Source organism: Cinclus cinclus, chromosome 1, assembly GCF_963662255.1.
Source record: "Cinclus cinclus chromosome 1, bCinCin1.1, whole genome shotgun sequence".
NCBI lineage: Eukaryota > Metazoa > Chordata > Aves > Passeriformes > Cinclidae > Cinclus > Cinclus cinclus.
In genome coordinates this window covers 56,662,153-56,685,330 of record NC_085046.1, presented here as the reverse complement: position 1 = coordinate 56,685,330, position 23,178 = coordinate 56,662,153, and the positions used below count along the sequence as shown (strand labels likewise).

The 23,178-nt window shown below is 40.9% G+C and overlaps 1 protein-coding gene across 1 annotated transcript in view; it reads left to right on the top strand.

Moving 5' to 3' along the window:
- Positions 1–4,543: 4,543 nt before the first annotated feature.
- The window catches only part of NFX1 (nuclear transcription factor, X-box binding 1), a 68,104-nt gene continuing 49,469 nt past the window's right edge, over positions 4,544–23,178 (top strand). The window contains exons 1-3 of the mRNA XM_062494991.1: positions 4,544–4,568; positions 13,544–14,587; positions 18,206–18,367. Coding sequence (XP_062350975.1) covers positions 4,544–4,568; positions 13,544–14,587; positions 18,206–18,367 — 1,231 coding nt within the window. The remainder of the gene's footprint in view (positions 4,569–13,543; positions 14,588–18,205; positions 18,368–23,178) is intronic.

Sequence of the window (23,178 nt, the reverse complement as noted above, 5' to 3'; positions counted from 1 at the left end):
TTGCCACTCAGATTTCTCAAACCAAACTGCCCAATCTGTAACTAATACCATGTTATTAGTACCCTACCATTATGGTATTCAGCTTCAAACTTGTTTGGTATTTTAAATACAGTTTAACTTCTATTATTTTTATCTTTTACTCTCTGTCACTGGTTCCTGTCTAGGACTCTAAATGATCTTTAATTCTATATCACCTCTCAAAGTCCTTTCCCCATTCCTTTGTCCTCAGAGAAGGAGGAGACAGGTTTGTGTATAATATTTATCGATTTATACACTGTCTTAGTGTTGCCTCTACTTATTCTTTACTCATTTCTTAGGAAAGTTTAATAAATTGAGTTGCCTTTTTTTTTCACACCACTGAGCATAGAGAAGACATTTTCATTCAACTACCTGTCTTGTGACAGCTTAGGGATCTTCCTTTCAGATGTGAAGATGGGATGGTTTCTTCCCACATACCTTGCTTTACAATGAGCTTCCCTAAATTCTATCTTTCTGCCCATATACCCAGTACTCAAAGATTCTTCTGCCTGCAGTTCTTCTCAGCCTGCCATTGCCTGTATTTCCCTAAATAATACTGCACTGTCAGCAGATTCTGACAGTGCCATTGCCAGATCCCTGAGAAATACATTGCAGAGATCAGGTTCCAAAACACTTCCTTGTGGGACTCTATTAATCACCTCCTTTTCCTGCAAAAAAGAATTATTGACTGTCTTATCTCCTATCTTTCATTTAGTTATTTACGCCTGCAATTATTTATTTTTTTGGCAGTGTAAATTTTAAGAGCTTTCGAGGACTGACTTCTCCAAATTCCTTCCAGAAATCCATGGTCAGTATTCCAAATTCCTTCCAGAAATCCATGGTCAGTATTCCAGGATCTATCTCCCTTAGCCATGAAGGACTAAAGTGTTTCAGTAGGATTGTGAGGCAGTTCTTCCCTTTATAAAAGCCCTTATGACTCATCCCTATTACAATGTTTTTATGCATATTCTCACCAAATCTAATCTCTTTTACAGTTTCCACTGAATTGCCTGCTATGGACATCAGGACTGTACTTTTCTAGATTTCTTATGGCATTCTTTTAAAATCAGCTTTCAGGAGTCAGTTGTAGCTGACAGAACCCTGCCTTCTGCTACCAAATCAGTTTTGCACTAGAGGTTTTCCAGGACAGTTTGTAGTTCACTCATGAATTCTTCTAGAATTGCTGATTAGGTACTGTCTGGTCCTTGTGATTTGTTATTATTAATTTTGCCTGTATGTTCCATAACCTATATGTTACATGTGGAATCTTTTAAGACATAACCCCTAGTGAGTCCCCTCATAGAAAAGAAGAGCTGGCTTGGGAATCTTATCCATCTCTGCTGTAGTGAACACAGATGTAAAGAATTAATTTAGGCTTTCTGTTACTTTGTTTGTATGCTCTTTTAAGTTTCTTTCAAATTTCCTGGTACTGCAGCCTGTCAGGCAGACAGACAGTGCCTGAATGTTTGAAAGGAGATTTATTATTAGATTTTATTCCTTATGCAAGTTGTTCCTCAAATTCTTTTGGACTGTCTAATGGTGTGGTTTACTTTTTATCTGTCACAAGTTTGGATTCTATTTTCAATTTTATGCCCAAATTTAGCTTTTAGAAGGATGCTTCTAAAAAGCTATCCCCAGCAACAGGCATTTTTTTAAATGAAAGCTCGTATTGGTGGATGCAGTTTTTTTTTTTATTGGCTTGTTGTGTTTTTTTTTTTCTTTTCCATAGCTTTATGTAAGGAAGGAAAGAACAAAAGAGAAAGAGCATCACTTTGTGCTGCAATTGACTGTGCCTGTAGCAACTCCTTCCTTGCCTTCTGGAGGTGTACACAGTACTGCATTAAACTACTGCTCTTGGGTCCAGGGATTGTAACCCCAATGGCTTTTGGAAATACCTAGGAACAGCTTCTTTAAAAATCAGGAACTCCAGAAAATACTTTGCACAAAAGGGCATTGTGTGCATGCAGGAGATGCACGCTGAACATTTAGACTTGTAGTTTATTGGCTGTAGTGCATTTCATCTTCCTCACTAGAATTTCCACATCATGACAACCTTGCTGTCTCCACATCATGGCCTGTTGTGAGCAGTCACTGACCCCACCATGGGCTAACTGGTTTTTAGAAATGACCATGATGACTGTTCAGGAGTGAATGTGTTTCTATTAGAGATTTATCCTCCTTGGCATGCACGCTGACACAGACCTAGGTAGGGTTTCCCTGCCTTCTGCTTCCCTGCCTCATCTCTCTGTCTCCCTTGAAAGGCAAGGCTGTTTACTGTCATCCTTGCTGCATATATGAGAGATAACTGTAAGAGCCCTGAGTACAGCTCCCCCATGTCCCTGCCGCCAACACCTTGGGTGTTTGTCTGGATGAGCTCACACCAAATTCAAAGGGTACCTTCCCCTTGCTCTTTTCCTCTCTGCTTTAAAACACCTGCTCTCTTTCCTTCTGCCTGAACTATGTTGCAGGTATGCTTGTGCCTAACCTCTCTGACTTTTACCTACTGTTTTGACTTCTGTCTTGAGCTGCCCTGTCACTAGAGGCTTGCATGGCAACCTGACCTGTTGCCTGGACTGTTGGTGAACCTGCTTTGCTCTTCTTGCTCAGGTATTGAATTTTCTGACTCTTAGCTCTCAGCTCTACCTTCCACATGGAGCAGTCTGTCCCTGCTACATCCTGACAGTCATATGTTCAGATGAAAAGAAGCAGTCACTGAGCAAAGAAATGAGTGATAAATGGCAAAAGGATCAGAAGATAAATGTTCAAACATGACAAAGTAGAAATAAAATAAACAAATATATGTTCTAAGAGAGGTGTATGATACAGTGGGGAGATCCTTTCCACTATCCCTGAAGTGAAAAAAAGAAATTACAAGGAAAAGATGAAAAGGCTATTTTGGCCAAACTAAAGAAGAAATTAAAAGCAGATGCCTATAGAAAATTCTGGACAGTTAAGTTAGGCTATCAGGAATGGTTGGAATTGACCCAATGCAAATTTAAGACAGGAAAGGGGAAAAAAAGCAGAACTGTTTTGATAAAAAGGGAAAAGAGGGAACAAAGAAAAGCCTGTACAGACCCGACCATTAGTAATCGTGCAGCAGAGCATACAGGAAAACCTCTTTAGTGCTTTCCAGGCAATGACTGGTTTCTTGGTGATAACAAACAAGAGTGTGCATACTGAAGTGGCAGTGCTGTGGTATTCATGAAAAGCAGTGTTGAAGTTTTGTAGTAATTCTACGTGAATATTATGGTCACACCTTTACAGTGGTGACAGAGAAGTCTGTGGGAACTACAGACTAATGCAAGTTTCTTGACAGCAGCAGGAAAACCATACACCATCTCTGAAAGGATGCTACTGACACATATCTTTCTTTGTAGCCTTAGACGATCACCATGTTTACATGCAGCAAAGGATTTCAAATACACTCAAAATGCATGGCAAATCGTGTAGCATCTTCATAAGGCCATTGCCATACTGATTTGCAGGCTTCCTTTGCAACAATGGCAGGAATCTGGGGGGGGGAGGTGGGGGGGGCGTTTCAATAGCTAGCGTTTCTGCAATAACCCGCAAGTTCTTTAAGTCTTTAAAGCCATGAACTTTGCCCACTATGAACAGTAGCACTGTGCAGCAAGTGGAACTTTGAACACAGAATTTCACTAGGAGGGTGGGGTGTGGAGGTCAAAATGCAGACAGGCTATGTGTAGCAGCGCTCCTGAGGGTGTCGTTTGTCAGAGTTGCTGATGTTAAGGAGCTATGAACTTTCTCTGCAGTCTCTGTAAAAATCAGCAGCTCTGTAAAGTCTCTGAGCTGTTCGGTAGATGTACCGTAACCATGGCACTGCAAACCTCTGCAGGAAGGTGTGAATCATAAAATGGTTAAACACTGGTGCTGAAACCCGCAGTATGACGAATCATGCAGTTCTATGGAGTATTTGTATCTGGAGCATAAGATTTGTCTGCAGCACCAGCTGTAGCATGGTATAGACTTTTTTTATGTCTCTGCTACCTCCTTCAAGACAACCTGATAACACATCCCTGCTTTCTATTCTCTGCCTAGAGAAAGTAACCTCTTTTATGGACAGAGGGCCCACCTTGTCCTGTACCCACCCTCCTGCTCTTGGCCCGCTCAGCCGGGCTCTGAAACGCTGGAGGCAAGCCCGATAGCCAGACAAAAGATCGGTTTCTTGCCAGAGCTAGCATTTCTTTCTCGCTGATAGTCTTCCTTACTTCCTCCTTTGCAGTACCGCACGAGGTCCCCAGCTCTTTCGGGCCACTGGAGCAGAGGAGCTACCAGAGCCACGGCACCGCGCACGCCCCGGCCGGGCCCCGCTCAAGGACCCGCGCCCTCGCTGCCGCCCGCCCCCGACTCCGCCCCTCCCCTCCCGCCTCGTGCTCGGCCCCGCTCTCCCGCTCGCCGCCGCGCTGCGCCTGCGCGCCGAGGGGTAAGGCCCCCGTTGGTGGAGGCGCCTGCGCCAGCTGCGCGCGTGCGCGGCAGCTGGGACGCCCGGACCGCGGCCGGGGCTGGCATGGCGGAGGCGCGGCCCGGCTCAGGTGAGCGTGGCTGCCGCGCTGGGGGAGAGGGACTGAGGAGGGGGGCTGCAGGATTGGGTGGGCGCGGCGAAGGGCAGGAGCAGTCATCGCTCCCCGGCGATGCTAGCGGGGAGAAAGTCGCGCCGAGGAGGTCGCCGCCGGACGCTGGCTTGTCGAAGGGTGCGGGCTGCGGCACCACCTGTTTGCGGCTGCCCCGCCCCTGCCCGCCGCGACTTGGCGGCGCCTGGGGCGCCCGAAATGGCCGGGGTCGCCTGTGCTGCAGGGCTCGGTAGGAAGAACTCTGTCCGAGGAGGAGTGTGCTTGCTCCTGGTATGTGACAGACGTCTCTGGCAATGCTGGAGGAAATATATAAAGAAGAGCTTGGTTATTGGAAAACCTGTCTGCTTTCTGCCCGCCCATGTCCTTGAAACTCAGGTTTCAGGCTGCGCGCACAGAGCAGCGACAATGACAGCGTTTCAGGCCCCCGAACTGCTGTAAAGCCGCGGCTTTTTGAGGGGTCTCAGAGGGATCTCTGAGTAGAAGTTTTGGACATGCAGGAGGTTGCTGCTTAGAGCAGGTGCTACCTGCTCAGAGGGATCCAGGCAGGGGCTCATGGATGGAGAGTGTCTTAGGGACACGGCCTGAACAGGGATTTAAGGCAACATGCAACAAAACACTTTATTTTGTTTTGCCCTGCTTACTTGTATGATGCAGGTTCAGATTAACTTTAGTTTTACCAGTTGTGGTTGCTAAAGAGTGGGGAGAAAACGTTTCAAGATCAATATTTCAGCCTTGCATTTTATTATTTGTCCTGTATTCCGGGTACTTAACAATAGAAGAACCCTTATGTAATTTTGTCACGAGTATGTATCTAGAAATAACACTGTTGCTGAGAGTAATTAATGATACTTAGTTTTTTCATCATGTTGCTTAATTTTATAGTGGTCCAGGTAGACCTTCTCTGGTAATCAATGTCACATTGAGGTCCATTTTTGAGCTGACTCATTTCATTGTTCATAGAGTTGTTGGATTTCTGTCAGGGAGAATCCTGGACTTAAGTGTTTTGAGTGAAAACGAAAGTATTCTTCTCTACTTTTGCAGCATCCTGATGTTAATTCAGATTGAGATTATCAACAGCCAATGTTGTTAATAGCATCCCCTGTTCTTGGCAGCCTGGCTATCAATGGTGGAGAAGTTATTTGAGTTCATTCTTTGGTGGTATGAGAATGGGTCCACAAGCTGCCTTGTTGGAAGTGAGATGGTATGGGACGTGGTACAGAGAGTGCAGATGTAGCTTCAGTAAAGATGGTGCAGTGGAATTTCTTCTTGTCTGTTTATCTTTCATGCTGTCGGGCTGCAGGTCAACTTGGATTGTGAAATATTTTGTATCATGTATATATATCTGTATAGATCTATATAGATATATATAGGAATAAAGACTCCTAGGTGTAGTGGGCTAAAAATTGCTTTACTCTAAGACAGTAGATTAGTCTGGATGGGGCACCATTTCTACATTTACCTTGTAATACTTAAAACAATACAGATATTGTTACTTGGGATTAAGTTCTGGAGTTGGTTCATTTTTTTTCGTAATTTCTGTGCTCTCAAGAAAAATCTCATAGATAAGTTTTGAGTTGTACATGTGCAGTATTGGAATGGAAACTGGGTTTTGCACTGCAACTGCATGGACAGAGGAAGTGTCTGATTTTGGAAGCTTAAAACTGAAAGATATTTCTGCACACAGAGTAGAACAGGGGGTTGAAGAGTGGTAGCTTTGGGTCACTGCAGATATGTTGCCCATCCAGGATATTCTGTCAGTAGTGAAGAATTATTAAGACTCAGGAAATTATTATAAAAGACAAAGAGAAAAATAAAAATAGCACGGCAGTTGTATAATAATTGTTCACATTGATGCATGTTTCTAGTTTCGCTCCCTGTGCACCTAGAAGGGACAAGTGGCATTGTATTTAATAGTTGTTAATGGATTTTTTCTTATCAGTTGCTGTAATTGCTGTTGAATGTAGTTTTGGGTTTTTGGCATCACAGTGACAGCTGGGTGTTGTACATGGTGCAATACATAATTAAGCTGACGATAATCAGGGAATTGCTATAAGGAATTGAGTAGCCCAGTGTAAGGGGGAAGAGGAAAGTGAAAACTTGAAATATTTTTGCTTTCCAGATGCAAAATCCATTTTGTAATATATCCTTTTGTTAGGATGATGAAACTACTTATGACAAAATCCTACTTTCTAATTCTCTCTCATGTCATCTTGAAATGGGCTGTCTAGAACTTTAAAGTTCGATTTCAAGTGTGGATGCACTGAACTGGACATGAAACTGGATGATAGAATAAATGGACAATAACACTGTGTACCAATATACACAGGGGACTAACTAGCTGGAAAATAGCTTTGCAGAAAAGGTGAGGCCACCCCTGGAGTACCGTGTCCAGTTCTGGACTCCATGTGTACAAGGAAGACATGTACATACTGGACAGAGTACAGCATAGAGCTATGAACATGATTAAGGAATTGGAGCATCCCTTACGTGAGGAGAGGTAGAGAGAGCTGGATATGTTTAGCCTTAAGTCTTTGAGTGATCTTAGTGCTGTGTACAAATACTGAAAGGGTGGGAATAAAGAATATGGAATCAGATTCTTCTTAGTGGTATTAAATTAAAGGACAAAAGGCCACTGGAACAAAACATACAAAATTCCAGCTGAACATAAGGAAGAGCCTTACTGTGAGAATGGTAGTAACACTGGAACACATTGCTCAGCGTGGTCATGGCCTCTCTGCCCTTTTAGATATTCAAAAATCACCTGGTCACAGTTACGGGCGACTGACCCTTTTTTGGGCAGGATTTTTGGAGTAGATGATCTACAGAAGTCTCAAAATGAGCCATTCTGTAATTTTATGGTTAGGCTGATTTTGCATGTTATTCTCTAATAATTTCCAGCAAGAGTTGTAGGAAGGGAGCATATCTTCCGTGACATGAGCTAATACAGTTGAAATAAACAATGAGTTTTGGGCATGCAGTTTGTTTTGCCTGGAAATGGGTTGCAGTGCTTGTGTCATTAAGCCTGAGACAATGTAACTCCTGTTTAGGAAGAAATTCAATATTCTGTGAATCTGTGTCATCTTGAAAATGATAAGATGCTGTAGCTGTTGGTGAATGTATGAAGTGATCACAGAAGACAGAAAATATGAACTTAGTAGTCTGGTTTAAAGCTTCCAGTGCTATGGAGAAAGCCTCAGATTTCCATAATGCACCATTTCGTTTTTGTTTGTATTTTTGTTTTTGTTTGTTTGTGTTTTTTTTTTTAATTTGTTGTTGTTGTTGTACTGTTTAATGCAGGCATTTTTAAGAGCTGCAGGAAGTGTCTTCCATGTAACTTGCGTTTCGTGTGCAACTGACTGAATCATCTCTTGTCGGGATATATGTAATGCTGACACAAATAGATTGTTGTGTGCACATTCTACTGTCATCTATCTTTAGGTGAAAGAATAGGTTATTTGAATTGCTTTAAAACTGAAGACATCCATCCTGAAATTAGCTTTGTTGTATAGGTGAGAGACAGTATATAGATAGAACATCTATTCATAGAATATTCTGTGTGGAAGGGGGCTCACAAGAGTCATTGAGGCAAATGCTTGACATCACACAGGGCAATCTAAAAATTAAATCAGTACTTGACCACCCTTTAATTGAAGTTTTTCCTGATACTATCCAATTTGACCTCTTTGTGACCATGCTTTAAGCTTTCCTTCCTGTCCTATCACTGGCCACTGGGGAGGGGAAATCACTGCCTCCATTTCCTCTCATGAGAAAACTGTAGACAGCAATAAGGTTTCTCTTCAGTTTCCTCCAGCTCATCAAAGGTAGTATTTTCAGCTGCTCCTCATGTCATTTAGTCTTTTCACCATCTTTATTGTCCTCCTTTGGACACCTAATATTTTTATATCCTTTTTGTGTTGCGGAGCCAAACACACAGAAACTACTGAAAAAACTGTTTTTGTACACAGTGCAAGACACTATTTTTGGCTGAATTTATAGGTATCTCATTAAAAACAGTCAATTAAAATATGTCTGAAGTCCATTCAGAAAGAATGGTAATAATCAGTATTACTTGTTTCATTCCAGTTTTGTATTGATAGCAAGCTTCAGAAGGAAATCAGTTCTTCCTGTCTGGGAGATAAAGCTGACTTAATTTAAGAATAAAGTACTAGCTCCAGTGCCTAAGGAGCTGTTCTGTGGACTGTGTTGTATTTTTTTCTGATGAACTTTTTTTTTCTGATTAGTTATTATGTTTTTTCTCTCTTATATTTGTTTTTAATTATCAACTTCGTACTAATTAAAGTACATTATTTAATGGTTCTTAAAAATCTAATTGAATGTAGCTTCCTGAAACTGTTCTGAAATATGTCACTTAGGTGTAATGTTTTTAAGTGGCACCTTCAAATGACATCCTTAATGTTTTCATAAAACAAGTACCTAAGCTATTTGCTGTACTGTTCCCAGGTATAAACTCTGTTTTTGAAGATGAACTTGTACTTATTAAAATGAGATGAGTATTTATTAATTTACTTCTTATTTTTAAATGTGTTCATATCAAATTATTTTTCTGAAAGATAGTTCACAAGGGCTACCTCTAGAATACCTCAGGGCATTCTGGCTCTGCCAACAGTTAATGCTGAAGGGGTTTAGTGTTATGGCAGAACAGGCATGAAACCATATGGCTGCCATATGCTTCATTCTTTTTCAAACCAAAGTTCCTGGAGATGTTACAGTGATAGAACCATAGGTTGGCTTGGGCTAGAAGGGACCTTAAAAGTCATCTGCTTTCAAGCCCCCTGTGATGGGCAGGGACATCTTCCACTAGACCTGCTTGTTCAGAGCCCCATCCAGTGCAACCTTGAGCACTTCCAGGGATGGGACCACTGCTTTGGGCAACCTGTTCCAGCGCCTTACCACTTCACAGTAAAGATTTTCTTCTTTATATCTAACCTAAATATCTCCTCTTCCAGTTTGAAGCCAGACCCCCTTGTCCTGTCACTACATGCCTTTGTAAAAAGTTTCTCTCCATTTTTCTCATGGGCTCCCTTCAGGTACTGGAAAGTCACAGTTAGGTCTCCTTAGAGCCTCTCCTCCAGGCTGAACAAATCCAATTCTCTCAGCCTTTCCTCACAGGACTTGTGCTCCATCCTTCTAGCCATCTTGGTGGCCCCCTCCGCACTTGATTCAGTTCAACAGGTTGATGTCCTTCATGTGCTGGGGACCCCACAGCTGGATGCAGCGCTCCAGGTGCGGAGTACTCAGAGCAGAGGAGAGGGAATGAATCAACTCATTTGGCCTGCTGGCCACACTTCTTTTGATGCAGCCCAGGATGCAGTTGGTGTTTTGGGCTGTGAGCACATGTTGTCAGGTCATGTCTGCCTCTCATTCACTGAGTCCTCAGCAGTCCTGTTCTTGTTCTGTTCATCCCCCACACTCTATTGATACTGGGGATTGCCCTGACCCAGGTGCAGTACTTTGCCCTTGGTTTTGTTCAACTTCATGAGATTCCTGTGAGCCCGCTTCTTGAGTTTGTCCAGGTCCCTCAGGATGGCATCCCATCATTCAGGTGTATCAGTTGCACCACTCGGCTTGGTGGTGTCTGCAAATCTGCTGAGGGTACAATGTATCTCTTTGAATATGTAAGACACGAAGATACTAAACAACTTTAGTGGCTGCGGTGCAGACCCCTAGAGGGAATGCTGCTTGTCACTGATGTCCATCAGGACGCTAAGCTGTTGACCACTACTGTCTGGATGTGACTTTCCAGCCAAATTCTTACCTGCCTGATAGTCCACCCATCTCTCTGATTGTGAGTGGAGGATGTTTGGGGCGACCATATCAAAGTCTTTATGGAAGTCCAGATAAATGATATCCGTCATAGAAAGCTACTAGGTTTGGTCAGGTGGGACTTGGCCTTGGTGAAGCTGGCTGACCCAAATCACTTCCCTGTCCTCCATGTGCCTTAGCATAACTTCTAGGAGGACCTGTTCCATGATGTTCTCGGGCACAAAGGTGAGACAATATAGAAGTTTTTCTAAAGGTACTGTGATATTCTGTATTTATTTTATAGAAATACAGGCTGGGCTTTAGCTTTGGGGCATTCCTTTTACTTTGGATTTTTGTATATGTATGTGTAAGCATGTCAGAGACAATTTCAGCCAGTGTTAGCTACTTATTATTAGTTATACATTTATTTTGCAGTTTCTTGTCTTGGCAGACAGAAATCAGTTTTAGTAGAATTTACCACTCTGGAATTTTCTTCATTGTGCAGAAGCTGACAGCAAGAATAGGAATCATATTGATGTTAAAAGTTCTAATGAACTATTCATATTTTGGAGGTGCTTTTAAATATCTGAGTCCCAGTTTCTTATTTTTTTTCTGCAGACTTAATAGATTATTTGAAAAGTGCTTTCAGAGTATTACTTCCACAGTTACATTTCAAATCCTGATTAGACTTCTTGGAGGCCATGCCCAAAGGTCAGTCTGACTGTAATTCCTTCATTAGTTTTACATACCTCATCTCATAATCAAAGAAATAGTGGTCTTTAAAAATAGAATATGCTTTTTAGAGGCAAGCTGTGTGGGTTTTGCAGAACCTGTTTTTATTAGACTTTAGCTATCTGTCAGATTTTAGATTTTAGAGCATACAAGAGAAAACTTAAAACAGCTAATAAAATGGGTTGTTTCAAATAAGGTTTGCATGTAATTATAAGATTGCATTCTGTTTTCAAATAAAAATATGTGAAACTTAAGTAGTCTATACTGAATGACTGCTGTTAACATTATGATTGCACTGCTATTTGTTAGTGATAGAAAAGAAACTGGCAAAACTCTGGGAAGACTGAAAGGAAGAGTAGCCGTAGGAAATTAAATGGACAACTTTACATTTTCAGTTCTTTGCCCAGGATACATATGCTTAGAAAAATAGATGTTTCTAGGGAAGATGCTTGCAGTCCAGATTCTTTCATATGTAGAAGCCTGATGTTGGTACCTATTAGGATTTACAGTCCTAATGATGGAATAGTTCAACTGGAAGGCACTTAAAGGTGTTTGGGATTGGGATTCAAGGTTGTTGAATTCAGACCTGACCACTTCAGGGCTGACCAAAAGTTGAAGTATATTAAGAGTGTTGTCCAGTTGGCTCTTGGACACTGGCAGACATGGGTTATCTACCACCCTTCTGGAAAGCCTGTTAGAGGTTTTGACCACACTCTTGGCAAAGAAATGTCCCCTCATGTCAAATCTGAACACCTCCCCATCCCTCCCCCTAACCCCCCCGGGGGTCACAGCTTTGAACCATTCCCACACACTCTGCCACTGTGTACTGGGAAGGAGAGGACAGCACCTGTGTCTCTACTTCCTTTTTGCCTGAGTTAAGATTGATTTTTTAACTCAGTTCTCAGGCTGTTTTGAAGACCAGACTTCTGTCTGGTTTTCTCATTCTCTTCTTTCAAAATCAGGTTAGTATTTCAGCTTTAAAAACCCCAAACTATATGTATTTGCCATTTGAATCTAGTTTATTGAGAACATATTATACTGTATAGAATGGCATGTAATAATATATATTAATAACATGTACTAGTTTGTAATATAACATTGTAATGTTAATATATATGGATATAGTAAACATCAATAATATTATAATGTATATATGTTATGTAATAATATATAATACAATTTTTGCAGAGACAAAAAAAAACCCCTCAAAGTAATTTCAACTGCTCTTTAAAAACTAAAGTATTAATTAGGCAATGTGGTTAAAACATCCTGAAGTTAAATTTGAAATTTTTAATTTTTATTAAGGTTAAAGTTTCACTTCCACAAAGTTGTATGTTATATTTTTCCTTTGGCCACCAACTTTCATATTGCAGCTATGACCATTCCTAGAGATTTAAAAAAAGCTTATTTAGTTCGAAAGCAAATTAAATTTGCTGGGGGAAATAAAGGTATGTTATGCCTTGAAAAGTTCTGGTTCATTCTTCCCTTCAAAATGTTAATTTCCTCAATCTTTGTTGAAAAAATAGAAGGTAGTTCACAAACCTAGATTATGTTAGCCTTTTGGAGAATCTCTTGGCCTAAATCATGGCCTAAGTACTTGATTATTTTTTTGAATTGTTATGAACCAGGAGTAAACTGTACTCTGCCCTACCATGTGAGGTAACTTATCTGGCCCGTCTCTATGGGCCCTGTCTCTATGGGATTTTATAAACTACAGTTTTTTACATTACTGTGTAAGATTTAACCAATCTGCCACAGCCAATTAAACTATTCCTGATATTCACCTAATAATTTCTGTTGCAGGCAGGCACTACTGGCACAATGTTACAGGAAATTGAGCAGCATAGGATTTATCTTTCTTTTATCTAGAGACATAGAAATTACAAAGACCTCTGAAGTAGAAGCAAAGTTCATGTTGATGGCCTCAGAAAAATAATTTTGCCTGGCTGCCCAGTGCCATTTAGCATGTCTGTTTGTAGAACAGTGTAATCAGAGTTGATGCAAGTACTTACTACTGCTACTTTTAATTTCTATTCAAAATTCTGTATAATATTCAAATCTCAAATGTAGACATTGTATTTAAAGGACTCCTTTTTTTTTCAGGTACTTTTATGTATGTAAGCATGCTAGAATAAACTTTAGGTATTAGACACTGATTATCACATTTGCATATCTTGTACTACTTCAAAAATTTTCCTTCACTTTCTATTTTTGTATTCTTAACTCTGGGTCATCATAGTCCTGTAAAGATGACAAGACAAGGAGGCTTCTTCAAATCAGTGTAGGATTCAGTTCTAATTTCTGGACTCTTGTTTGCAGTTACTCTGTCAAGCGTGGGATTGATTGAGCTTCTGGACCTTTGCATGCATGGTAATTTGGTTGAAAAGAAGTATTTACTGATTAAGTTTTATGAATTTGGTTTTGGTTTTTTTTTTTTTTAGGTACATTGAATTTCAGTCCTGATGCTGCTGATTCCATTCCTGGGGAAAGGCAACCTACAGATACAAACTGGGTAAATAAAGATAGGAAAGACTCTAATCAGAATAGAAGTAATATACCAATTCCTAGTCTGTCTTCTGAAAGAAGTACAGATTATGAAAGCTCTTCTACAAAGCATCATGGCCTTTGTAATCCAGAAAGCCAGTATGGGAATTCTGAAGACTTCCACCAATATTTTGGTACCAGTAAAAGTTTGAAGAATCGCAGCTTGCAGAGCCAGAGATTGCACAGATTAAGAAATGATAGCGCATGTGCTAGAAATAAGATAAGGCAAAGTACTACTGATGCTGCTACAGGTCCAGGAATTTCAGATGCTGCACTAGTACCTGGTAGAAGAGCACCTCCTAGAGGATACAGCGATTTTCTCTCCTCAGAGAGTGACAGGGAGGTACCTAATGCAGATAGCAGAGGGGCAAAGCCAAAGAAAACGCATCTGATGCATACATCTGGGAGAGGTTTCAGGGAAAAGGGAAAGCAAGTACATGACCGTGAAAAGCGAGTGAACTCTAAACAGAAAGTAGAGCTGTTTGAAAATTTTCCATCTTTGGATTTGACACAATCTGACTCTTCAGAATCATCTGTCGGAAAGGCATTCTGTGATGCACCTTTTGGAAGTGGGGATGAGCAGAAAGGCTACAATAATGTAAACAAAAGATATCCCCGGAAGCCTGTGTGGAATAAACCCCCAGCAGAAAAGGATTGTCAGAAAAGACATGATTCTCACCGTAGTAAAAATACAAAAGTAGGTAAGAAGTCTTCTGTTGCGTATACCCCAAAAGATAAAAATGAAAGGAAGAAAGAACTCGTTGCTCACAAAAATGATGAAAACTTGACCAGTGAAATCAGACATCAGATGTCTGAGTCTCTCAGGTTCAGTGGAAGAAAGTTCCTGCTAAAGGGGGATCAAGTACCTTCACTTCATTTCAGCTGGACCCAGTACTGGAAAAAGCAAAGTGATGTGCCAAAAAACAAAGAAACTCATACAGGTAGGTTTTTGAGACTATCCTGGACTCCTATATGAAAGATATGATCTTGAATAATTTAAACATAAATTCTTTGCTTCACCTCCTGCCCTGAGTAGCTGAAGAAGTTTATTATTTCATATTAAATTGGTATGGGTTTCAGAGGGTAGAATTGAATGTAGATGCATGGTCTCTCAGTGGGAACATGTTCTATAAGTTTACTAGAGAAGGACAGATTTTGTTGAAAGTTTTTTTCTATTTTGCTACCGAACTGCAAATGATGACCTAGTCAGGTACCATACTAAAATGTGTATGTTGTGGGAGTAAAATTCTGAGCATTCTGGACAATAGGACTTGAGAAGGATATGAGAGACCTGAGGACTGAATATGGAAAATGTCCACAAAAGCCCCTCTGCCCCCAAGGGCTGCATACAGTTTTGTAAGTTTAGTAAATTAGCGTAATAGACAAAAATCACTAATTAGGAGCACAAGTGGTGATGCAATTCCCTTCCCCCGACCCGAGTTCAAGCCCCTTCTAAAACCTCCCCCTTCAGATGGGACTGACCCTTGTTGATGAAAATGTGTCTCGAAGAGCTGTTTTTCAAGCTTGGTTTCTAAGGAGAACCAAGATAGGAGAGAGATCTTGGAATGTGTTTTGTCTTTCTGCCTATCAGGGAAGGGAAAAGTACTGGGAAAACTAGCTACAAATGCAATAATAGGCTACAGAGCTTCAAATATATGTATGAGGAATACAGAGAATATATAAAAGAAAAAGACAAAAAACATTAGGCATCACCTCAAAAGGTAATTAGAAATAGAGGCAATATCTAGATACTATTTTTGGAAGTTTGAGAATAGAAACACGCTGTTGACAGTGTAAACCAGACCCACCGTTTTTGGCTGAGTGAATTTTATGCTGACTCATACCACTAGTGACTGAAAACATTAAATGGAAATCAGCTGAATGTCTTCAGTGCTATGATACTGGTTTCTGTTTCAACAACAACTTAGGTAGTTGTTTTTTAAGAGGCTTAAATGTCCAGAAGTGATAAGGAGAAGCACCGAGAATTAGATTTATTTGTTTTTTTACAAAGCGTCTCAACCTTATCTTCTGCAGCACGGAATGATAGATATGGGTAGACTAGTTCAAATTATCTTAACTGATATCATGTGGTATGGAAGACTTTGCTTCTCAGCATCTCCTATTTCTTAGCTGAGAAAGTGGTAGCATAATCAGGAAGCATAAGTTATGTCTAGTTGGAAACTTTTCTTCTCTTAGGAGGATCAAGATGTTCCTTGATCCTCTCTAACCTAAGTAAATTAACTGTCATGCTCCTGGGTTCTATTTGAATCATAAAATTGAAGCTGCCTCAGTCTTCTTCTGGGCCTTATTATTAAATGAAAAACATTGCATGCAATAAGCAGCAAGATAAATAGTAGTCTTTCCTGGGGTTCTAAAGGAACTTCTCCCTCCGAAATATTTGCATGCTTTATTTGGGAACTCTTTAGGAAACACTGTCTGCCACTGGTTTCAGGGAACTAGGATTGTGGATTTTTAACTATTTCTGGGAGAACTACAGTTTCTGTATGGTATAGCTTTAGTCTTGTGGAGAAAAGAAGTATGTTTTACATGAGAATTTTCCTTTACAGCAGATAAAAATTATGGGATAACAACTAGAAATCACTCTTAATCCTTAATGTGGTGGAGCTTGATGCAGGAGGGCTAGAAAACAAACTTGAAAATCGTATTGAGGAGGGCAAACAATGTTAAGACTTGGAAGCTGTGGGCTTGCTTGCAGTCACGTGGTACAAGCACATTTTGAATTGACAGTATTTTTTTTCTATTATTTTCCTTTTGTATTTCCTTTGTTATGAATTTGAACTTTCCTTGTTGTTATGGTCTGGTGTAATCACAGAAGAACAAAGAGAACTCTCTGTGAATAAAGCTGAATGTACTTGGATTCAAATGTTCCCAAAAAATGAAATTAAAACACAAATGAGGCTAGATGTTGATGCCAAAAAAAAGAGATATGTTTTACTTAATAGTAAAAGAGGCGAAGAAAAAGAAGGAAATAGAAAAAGGGGGCTTGGAGGGGAGGACAGGGTGACAGAGACAGATTATGTAGAAACATACCACCCTTCCATTGGTTCCAGTGACGTCTTGTTGTTCCCTTCCCTCTGGTCATCTTAGTGGTGAGGGTCCCCTTCCAAAGAGTATAGAATCAAATGGATTAATCATGGGCCAAATGGGAACGCCCAGGTGCCTACCCTGAGGGGGGCAGGTTTGACATTGTCCTCTGCAAGACTGTGGATGTGTTGCATCACATGCAGTGCTCTCTGGTGCAGGGTCTGGGGTCCCCTTGGAGTGGGCCTTTGATGGGCCGTGACATCTCCTCTGCTGTCCCTCACACAGATGTCTGGTAGATTTGGCTTTCCTTGAGGTGGGGTGCCCTGCGGTTGGGCAGGTCTGCGCAGCTGTGGATGGGTGTTCACTGCCTCTGACTAGAGGCTATGCCACACATCCAAAACCTTTCCCCCTCCCTGGTTTGGTGTTGAGGTCTGTGCAAGTCTGGCAGCAGATAAACCTGGGACTATAGCCACCACCCTGAAGCTTCTGGACATTCCTGTGGATGCATGCTCTTCCAGTCTTATCCATCATTTCACAGATGTTGTGAACAACAGTTTTCTTATCTCTGTCCCTTAGGCAGTTTAACTCACAGCTGAGAGCCTCAGCCCAGGGACCCCGTTCAGAGGGCAGTGATCTTCCAAGCAGTTTTTGTTATATAATTTGCTACAATAGGCAAAAGCCCAGAAAAATGTTTAAGCCATAAACCATAACATTTCACTCTTTAACACTTGTATTGGCACAATCTTAAAATGGTACATTTTTACACTGTGCACTTGTAGTTAATATGTTTTAAATCCTGTGGATGTTTCTAAGGTGTATTTGGTAGTCTTACCTTGAAGGGTGAGAAGTAATCTGTCAGAAATGAAGCTTTATGTGGTGCCCTTTTTATTGTTGCATATCAGGGTGCTTTGACTTTAATGTGGTGTTCTTGCTTTATTTTTAAAGTACTTTTTTGCATTTGTTCATAGAGCTCGAAAGACCCTGTACTTTGACTGTTGCCAGTAATTCCACTCCTAAAGCACTCATTTTATAAAAGGCTTATTCCCATAATCCAGGTCCTTCATTATTAGTATTTGTTGTGTCATCTGGGAATACTTAAGGATAGGAATTAAATGTAATTTTGGCAGAGATTTCTGCTGTTTAAGAGCTTTCATCTTTTTGGTTTAAAGTATATGCACAGATATATTTCCTATATAAAGTGATGAGTAAAATCTCAAACTTCTGCCAATCTTAAAACTATTAATTAATAAAATCAGAATAATTGCTATTTGTCAAAGTGAAATTTGCATTGCCGCTTTAATAGGAATCTTATACTCCTCCTTCCTGCTCTGAAGCTTAAAAAATGCATAGCAAGTATCAAACTGGAATCTTCCAGGAGTAAACTAATGCCTTATTTATAGCTGCAGAGGTAAGATAAGTTTCTCTATAATTTAAATGAAGTCTTGGAATTCAATTTGAGTTTCATTTCTGAGATAGCTGTTCTTTTATGCACAAGTAATATGTTTTATTTGCAGGGTCATTGATTGAACAGCTGACCACAGAGAAGTATGAGTGCATGGTATGCTGTGAGGTGGTCCGGATAGTAGCCCCGGTGTGGAGCTGTCAGAATTGCTACCATGTGTTCCACCTGAATTGCATCAAGAAGTGGGCACGATCACCAGCTTCGCAAGCTGAAGGTTGGTATTTTCTCAAATTTTTATTTTATAAATATCCTATATTATGTATACATATTATATATAATGTGTATTATATATTCTCAAGTGTATATATAATAGCCAAATTCATGTGTTGCTTATGTAGTGAAAACTATTTAGAAATATTGTTAAAGATACAAATGTGACCCACCTCTGAGGCAAGGCAACCAAGTTCCTTGTTAAAGGGATCCCTGGGGGTGGATTAAAGCAAAACAATACCAAGTAACTGACACAACAACAAATTTTATTAGAATTGCTTTGAAACCTTAAGTGGAAAAAAACTTAATGGAGAAGGGATATTGTACCCATTCTGAAGTTTATGATCACCCTAAGAGAGGAAAACAAGAAAGAGGAAAAACAGAGGAAAAGAGAGATCTGTCACCACCAGTAACATGGCGGGGGGTCATGGTCCATAGTCATGATGTGCAGTCCAAGTCCATTGGAGATGGGGCACGCATACACATCAAAAACTGGGGGGTTTATAACCCTGATTCTTCTAGTAAACACTGCAGTACATCCTCCAGGAAATATGCAGAATCTTCTTTCTGGAAGGTTCTGGAAGTCTGGTAGTGTCAGACAGGGGGGCTTGAGTGAATGTGTCTGGGTGTGCCTGGAAAAATTTTCTGAACACAGATTCTGAGTTCAGAGTTTTGTGGCTGCATGGTGATGGCTTGCGGTGCAGGAGAGAAATTGGCATAAAAAACCCCTCTACCCAGTCTCTGTGATAGCCATTGCTTAACAGTGATCTCTCCTTCATTTAGTCCAAAGTTTCTCCTTTAGTTAAACAAGTTTACACAGCTTGTTTAAAATTTAGCCATAAGATGCAAATGGTTCACTACAAACAGTAAGCTGTGAACAAATTTTAAATCCATTTTTTTTTACAGTTCTCTGCATGCCTTATATAATCCTCATAACTTGACTCTTTCCAGTGTTCTAGGAAACCTAATTTCCAGATTTGGATATACAAGATCATTCAATGAAATCAGTGCATCAGGATGCAAAACTCAGTGACTGTGTTTTTACACACCAAGAAATGTCTCATCTCTCATCTGTGCTTTGCTGAGTGGTCAAGCAGAAGACGCACTTCATGCATTATTTGTCTGCTTTTACTCAACCATTTCTTAGTTTGTTTCTCAGATAAAATACTCCTGATATCCATCCCTCATACCATGCAATGAAAGGGTATTCAGAGAAAACAGAAAGCTTCTGCCTTCGTCATCAGCTTAAACTGTTTCAGATTCCTTGTATTATACCACTTTTTGAAACTCTTAAATCAGTATGTATGCCCTTAGAATCCTTTGATGTAGGCTAAGGCTGAATTGTAGCCACTGATCAGTTCATTTGAGCGGTGTAGACATACTCTGAAGACGATAATCCTGAAGTAGGCTTTATTTTTTTCTGTACCCTGCTTGTTCATCATTTGCCGTTCTTTGTGTCTTTCTGTATCTCTCTAAGCAAACTGAGGAAATACGATGTCACCTAGTTCCAAATGTTTGACAGAAGTTCTTACAGACTGTAAATCTCCTGCAGAAAGGATTGGTTGCAAAGTTCTTTTTGCAGAAGATGCATAGTCAGACTTCTGGGTAGGGCTGGTGATGAGCCCCAGTTTTCACTGGATGAGTTTATTTCAAAGGGGCTTGAGGTACTACTTTACCCTGAGTTGGGCACCCATAAGAAATGCAATGGCGTTCTCAGGAGGTTAAAAACCAAACTTCATAAGCTAAATTTGGAGTGACTGTTGAGTGACTCACCTTGCTTAAGGGGGCTTTCGTCTTTCAAGACAGTAACCTTAGATGCTTGAATCCTGAAAGCTTTTACAATAGCAAAATTTTGGGCCATTTACTTTTTGTGTAAGAACTTGTGGACTAAATATATTACTGTATTTGCATATGAGAGAACTAGAGCTAATTATTGACTGAAGTTAAAGGTTGTGGTCTCAGTAGAACTGATACCATAGCTCCAATAAAGAAACAAGTATATATTTTTTGACCTGCAAGGCTCTACTACACCATCTTGTTTAGACTTTGTGCTTCAGGGTGTATTTGTTTTACAATAAGTTGTTTCAGTATGTATTCTACTTTTCAGGCTTTGGATAATGATGAATTCACTAGAATTCTGGCAGTTATTATTGTCTGCTGTAGGAGAAATGGGACACTGTAATCTTCGTAATTCCATAATTTGCTGGGTTTTTGAAGGGGGAATTTTTTTAAATTTACTTTTTGGACATTATTTCCTTTGATTCTGCAAAAGTTATAATGAATTTGAGAAAATCTTCTCTAATTCCGCAACCAAACATTTTACTGGTATGTTTAATTTTCAGCCTGTTTTGCTAATGAGTTTTGAATGTTCATGTTATGTTTTGCAGCAACTGAGTGTGTCTTGGTTTGAAAGACAGGTGTCTACCAAGGGAGGCAGGAACCTCTCTTGGAATGGAAAATATTACTCCCTTCCCTCCGAATTATTATAACTTTGAAATTAAGGGGCTTTCAGGAAAAGGTATGGAGAATGGAATAACAGTTCTTTATACTAGTATGTATAACAAGGCAAACAACAACCACAACAGCATTAACAACAAACAGAGCCCCACACAGGCAGTTCCATCCTTCTCCCGGCTGTCGGGCACTTTCCCCTCTGGTGCAGTTCCAGTCACAGCCGCCAGGGGCGCTGGTGGCTCCCGGCCGGACAGGGCGGGTGCGATGATTCCCCCGTGCCTGCAGGGGGCGCTGTGGCGCGTTTCCCTCATGTGGTAATGGTGGGCAGGCTGGATGGTGAAATGGGCTGTAGCAGGAACCTTGGAGAGCAGCTGGGATGGCAGAAACAAGCACACCCACTGGGGTAGCAAACTAAAGGTAATAGAAAGTTTCACAGCCTTCATAGGGGCTGCAGGGGTTGCGTGGACACAGGGTGCTGGGTTAGAGTGTAGAAAAACATGGGAGGCCGCAGCAGAAAGCAGTGGGGCTGGGCAGTGGCAGCTGGACTTCTCCATAGCAGCTGCCATGGGTAGCCAGGGAGACGCACCCTCTGGGAAGGGGGAGGGGTCAGGGTCCTGGATTTTTCCCCAAATAGATGGTGAGGGTACTTTCTGATCAGATCAGATGTTAGTAAGTTCCCAGTTCAATGTCTGCTCTTACGAGCAAACGCTCACCCACAGAAAGGAAGAAGCAGTGCAGGGCTGAGCACTGCGGTGGCAGTGAATTCTCCCCGCAGTAAGGAGCAGCTCAGCTGTCCTTGTCCCATGCCAAGAGTGAGAGAGAGCTAGGGGCTAAACCAAGGCCCTCAGCCCCAAGACATACAAAAGTTTCTCTGCCCTTCCCAAGAGAAAGCCCCTCTGGTAAGAGAGTTGCCAGCCACACCCTTCCCCCAACTTGGCCATTTCTTTTGTCTCTCTTAGGTACCAGTTGTTATTTTCTCTTTGCAACAAATGGGACGAAATTCTATGAGAGAAAGAAAAGGGGAAAAAAAAAAGGAAAAATCCTAATGTGCAACAGTGTTTCAATGAGAATGGCCTTCCTCTAGGGCCTTGCACAGAGAGCAGCTCTTAACCTCTGTGATTCATAGTAGAAGGCTGAAAGAGTGTGTGTGTGTGTGTGTGTGTGTGTATGAGCATAGTTTCTCAAAATTTTTTGTGATCACAGAATTGGATCAGAGAAATCCTGAATACTTGGATGAAGTAGATAACATATCTCGTGGGGATCTCATATAGTTCCATCTTCCAGAACAATAGTGACTTGTGTCTATTACAAGAGAAAAGTAGGTATGGATCCTTTGGGGACAAGGCACAATACTAAGCAAGGGGAAGTTTTGGCATTAATGAAAGCAAGGCATTACCAGGATGGGAGTCCTAGAACACTAACGGTAATTAAATATTGGGACACTATGCAACAGAACATATATTGGAAGTGAAAACCAGAAGGAGTGTACAGCTCTCTTTTATAATTTGTGCTTGTTAACACATTGTACATGTGTTTTGCTCATACTAGACTCACTGATGTAATGCAGGTGTTACTATCTGAATTTTGAGCTCCACAGTAGGCCATCACATTGGCATTGACGCGTGGGTGCAGCTGAAGAAGGAAGGGAGGTATTCTGGATTATCATGTCAGTGTGGTAAAATGTGCTTACAGCTCTATGTACTTGGATGGGAAGAAGCAATGAAGTGTTTTAGGTCTAGATTTCTGTGTTCCAGAAACCAGTTCTAGAACTAGGTTACTGTAACAAAGTTTTCTCACACTCTACAGTATCTCTCTATATGTCTATATATCTATATGATATATCTATATCTATAGCATATAGATATATCTATATATCGATGTCTTCCCTCAGAGACTTCTTTTACTTCTCTTGTTTTGAGAGTCACCTGAAAAATGACAGCTGGTTTGGCCAAGGCAAGTGAAAGAGTCTCCTGATTATCTGTGAGGAGTCATAAGGCATTGCTCTCTTCTTGGTCTGCTTGCTCTGTGGTGTATTAGGGGCCTTCCCAGTTCTCCCATTTACAAGACCCTCTAGCAATCATGCTCTCAACACCATGCTGGGCCCAAAGCCCCTTCACAGTGGACAGCTGCAATGAGCAGCCAGTGGGTGCTTTGCTTGACTCCCTGCTCTGTGAAAAATCACACTGTGAAAAGCCAGTGGCCATAAAGGAGACAGAGGAGTCGTGCAACTTCATTCAACTGAAGGGAGAGAGTCCACTAGGCTATATTCCCATGGGGTCTCTTGAGTTTTTGGAGGATGCGGCCTCCTTTTATCCTAAACTCCCAGCTGCATGTTTTCCTCCTCCTTTCCCCATTGGGTTG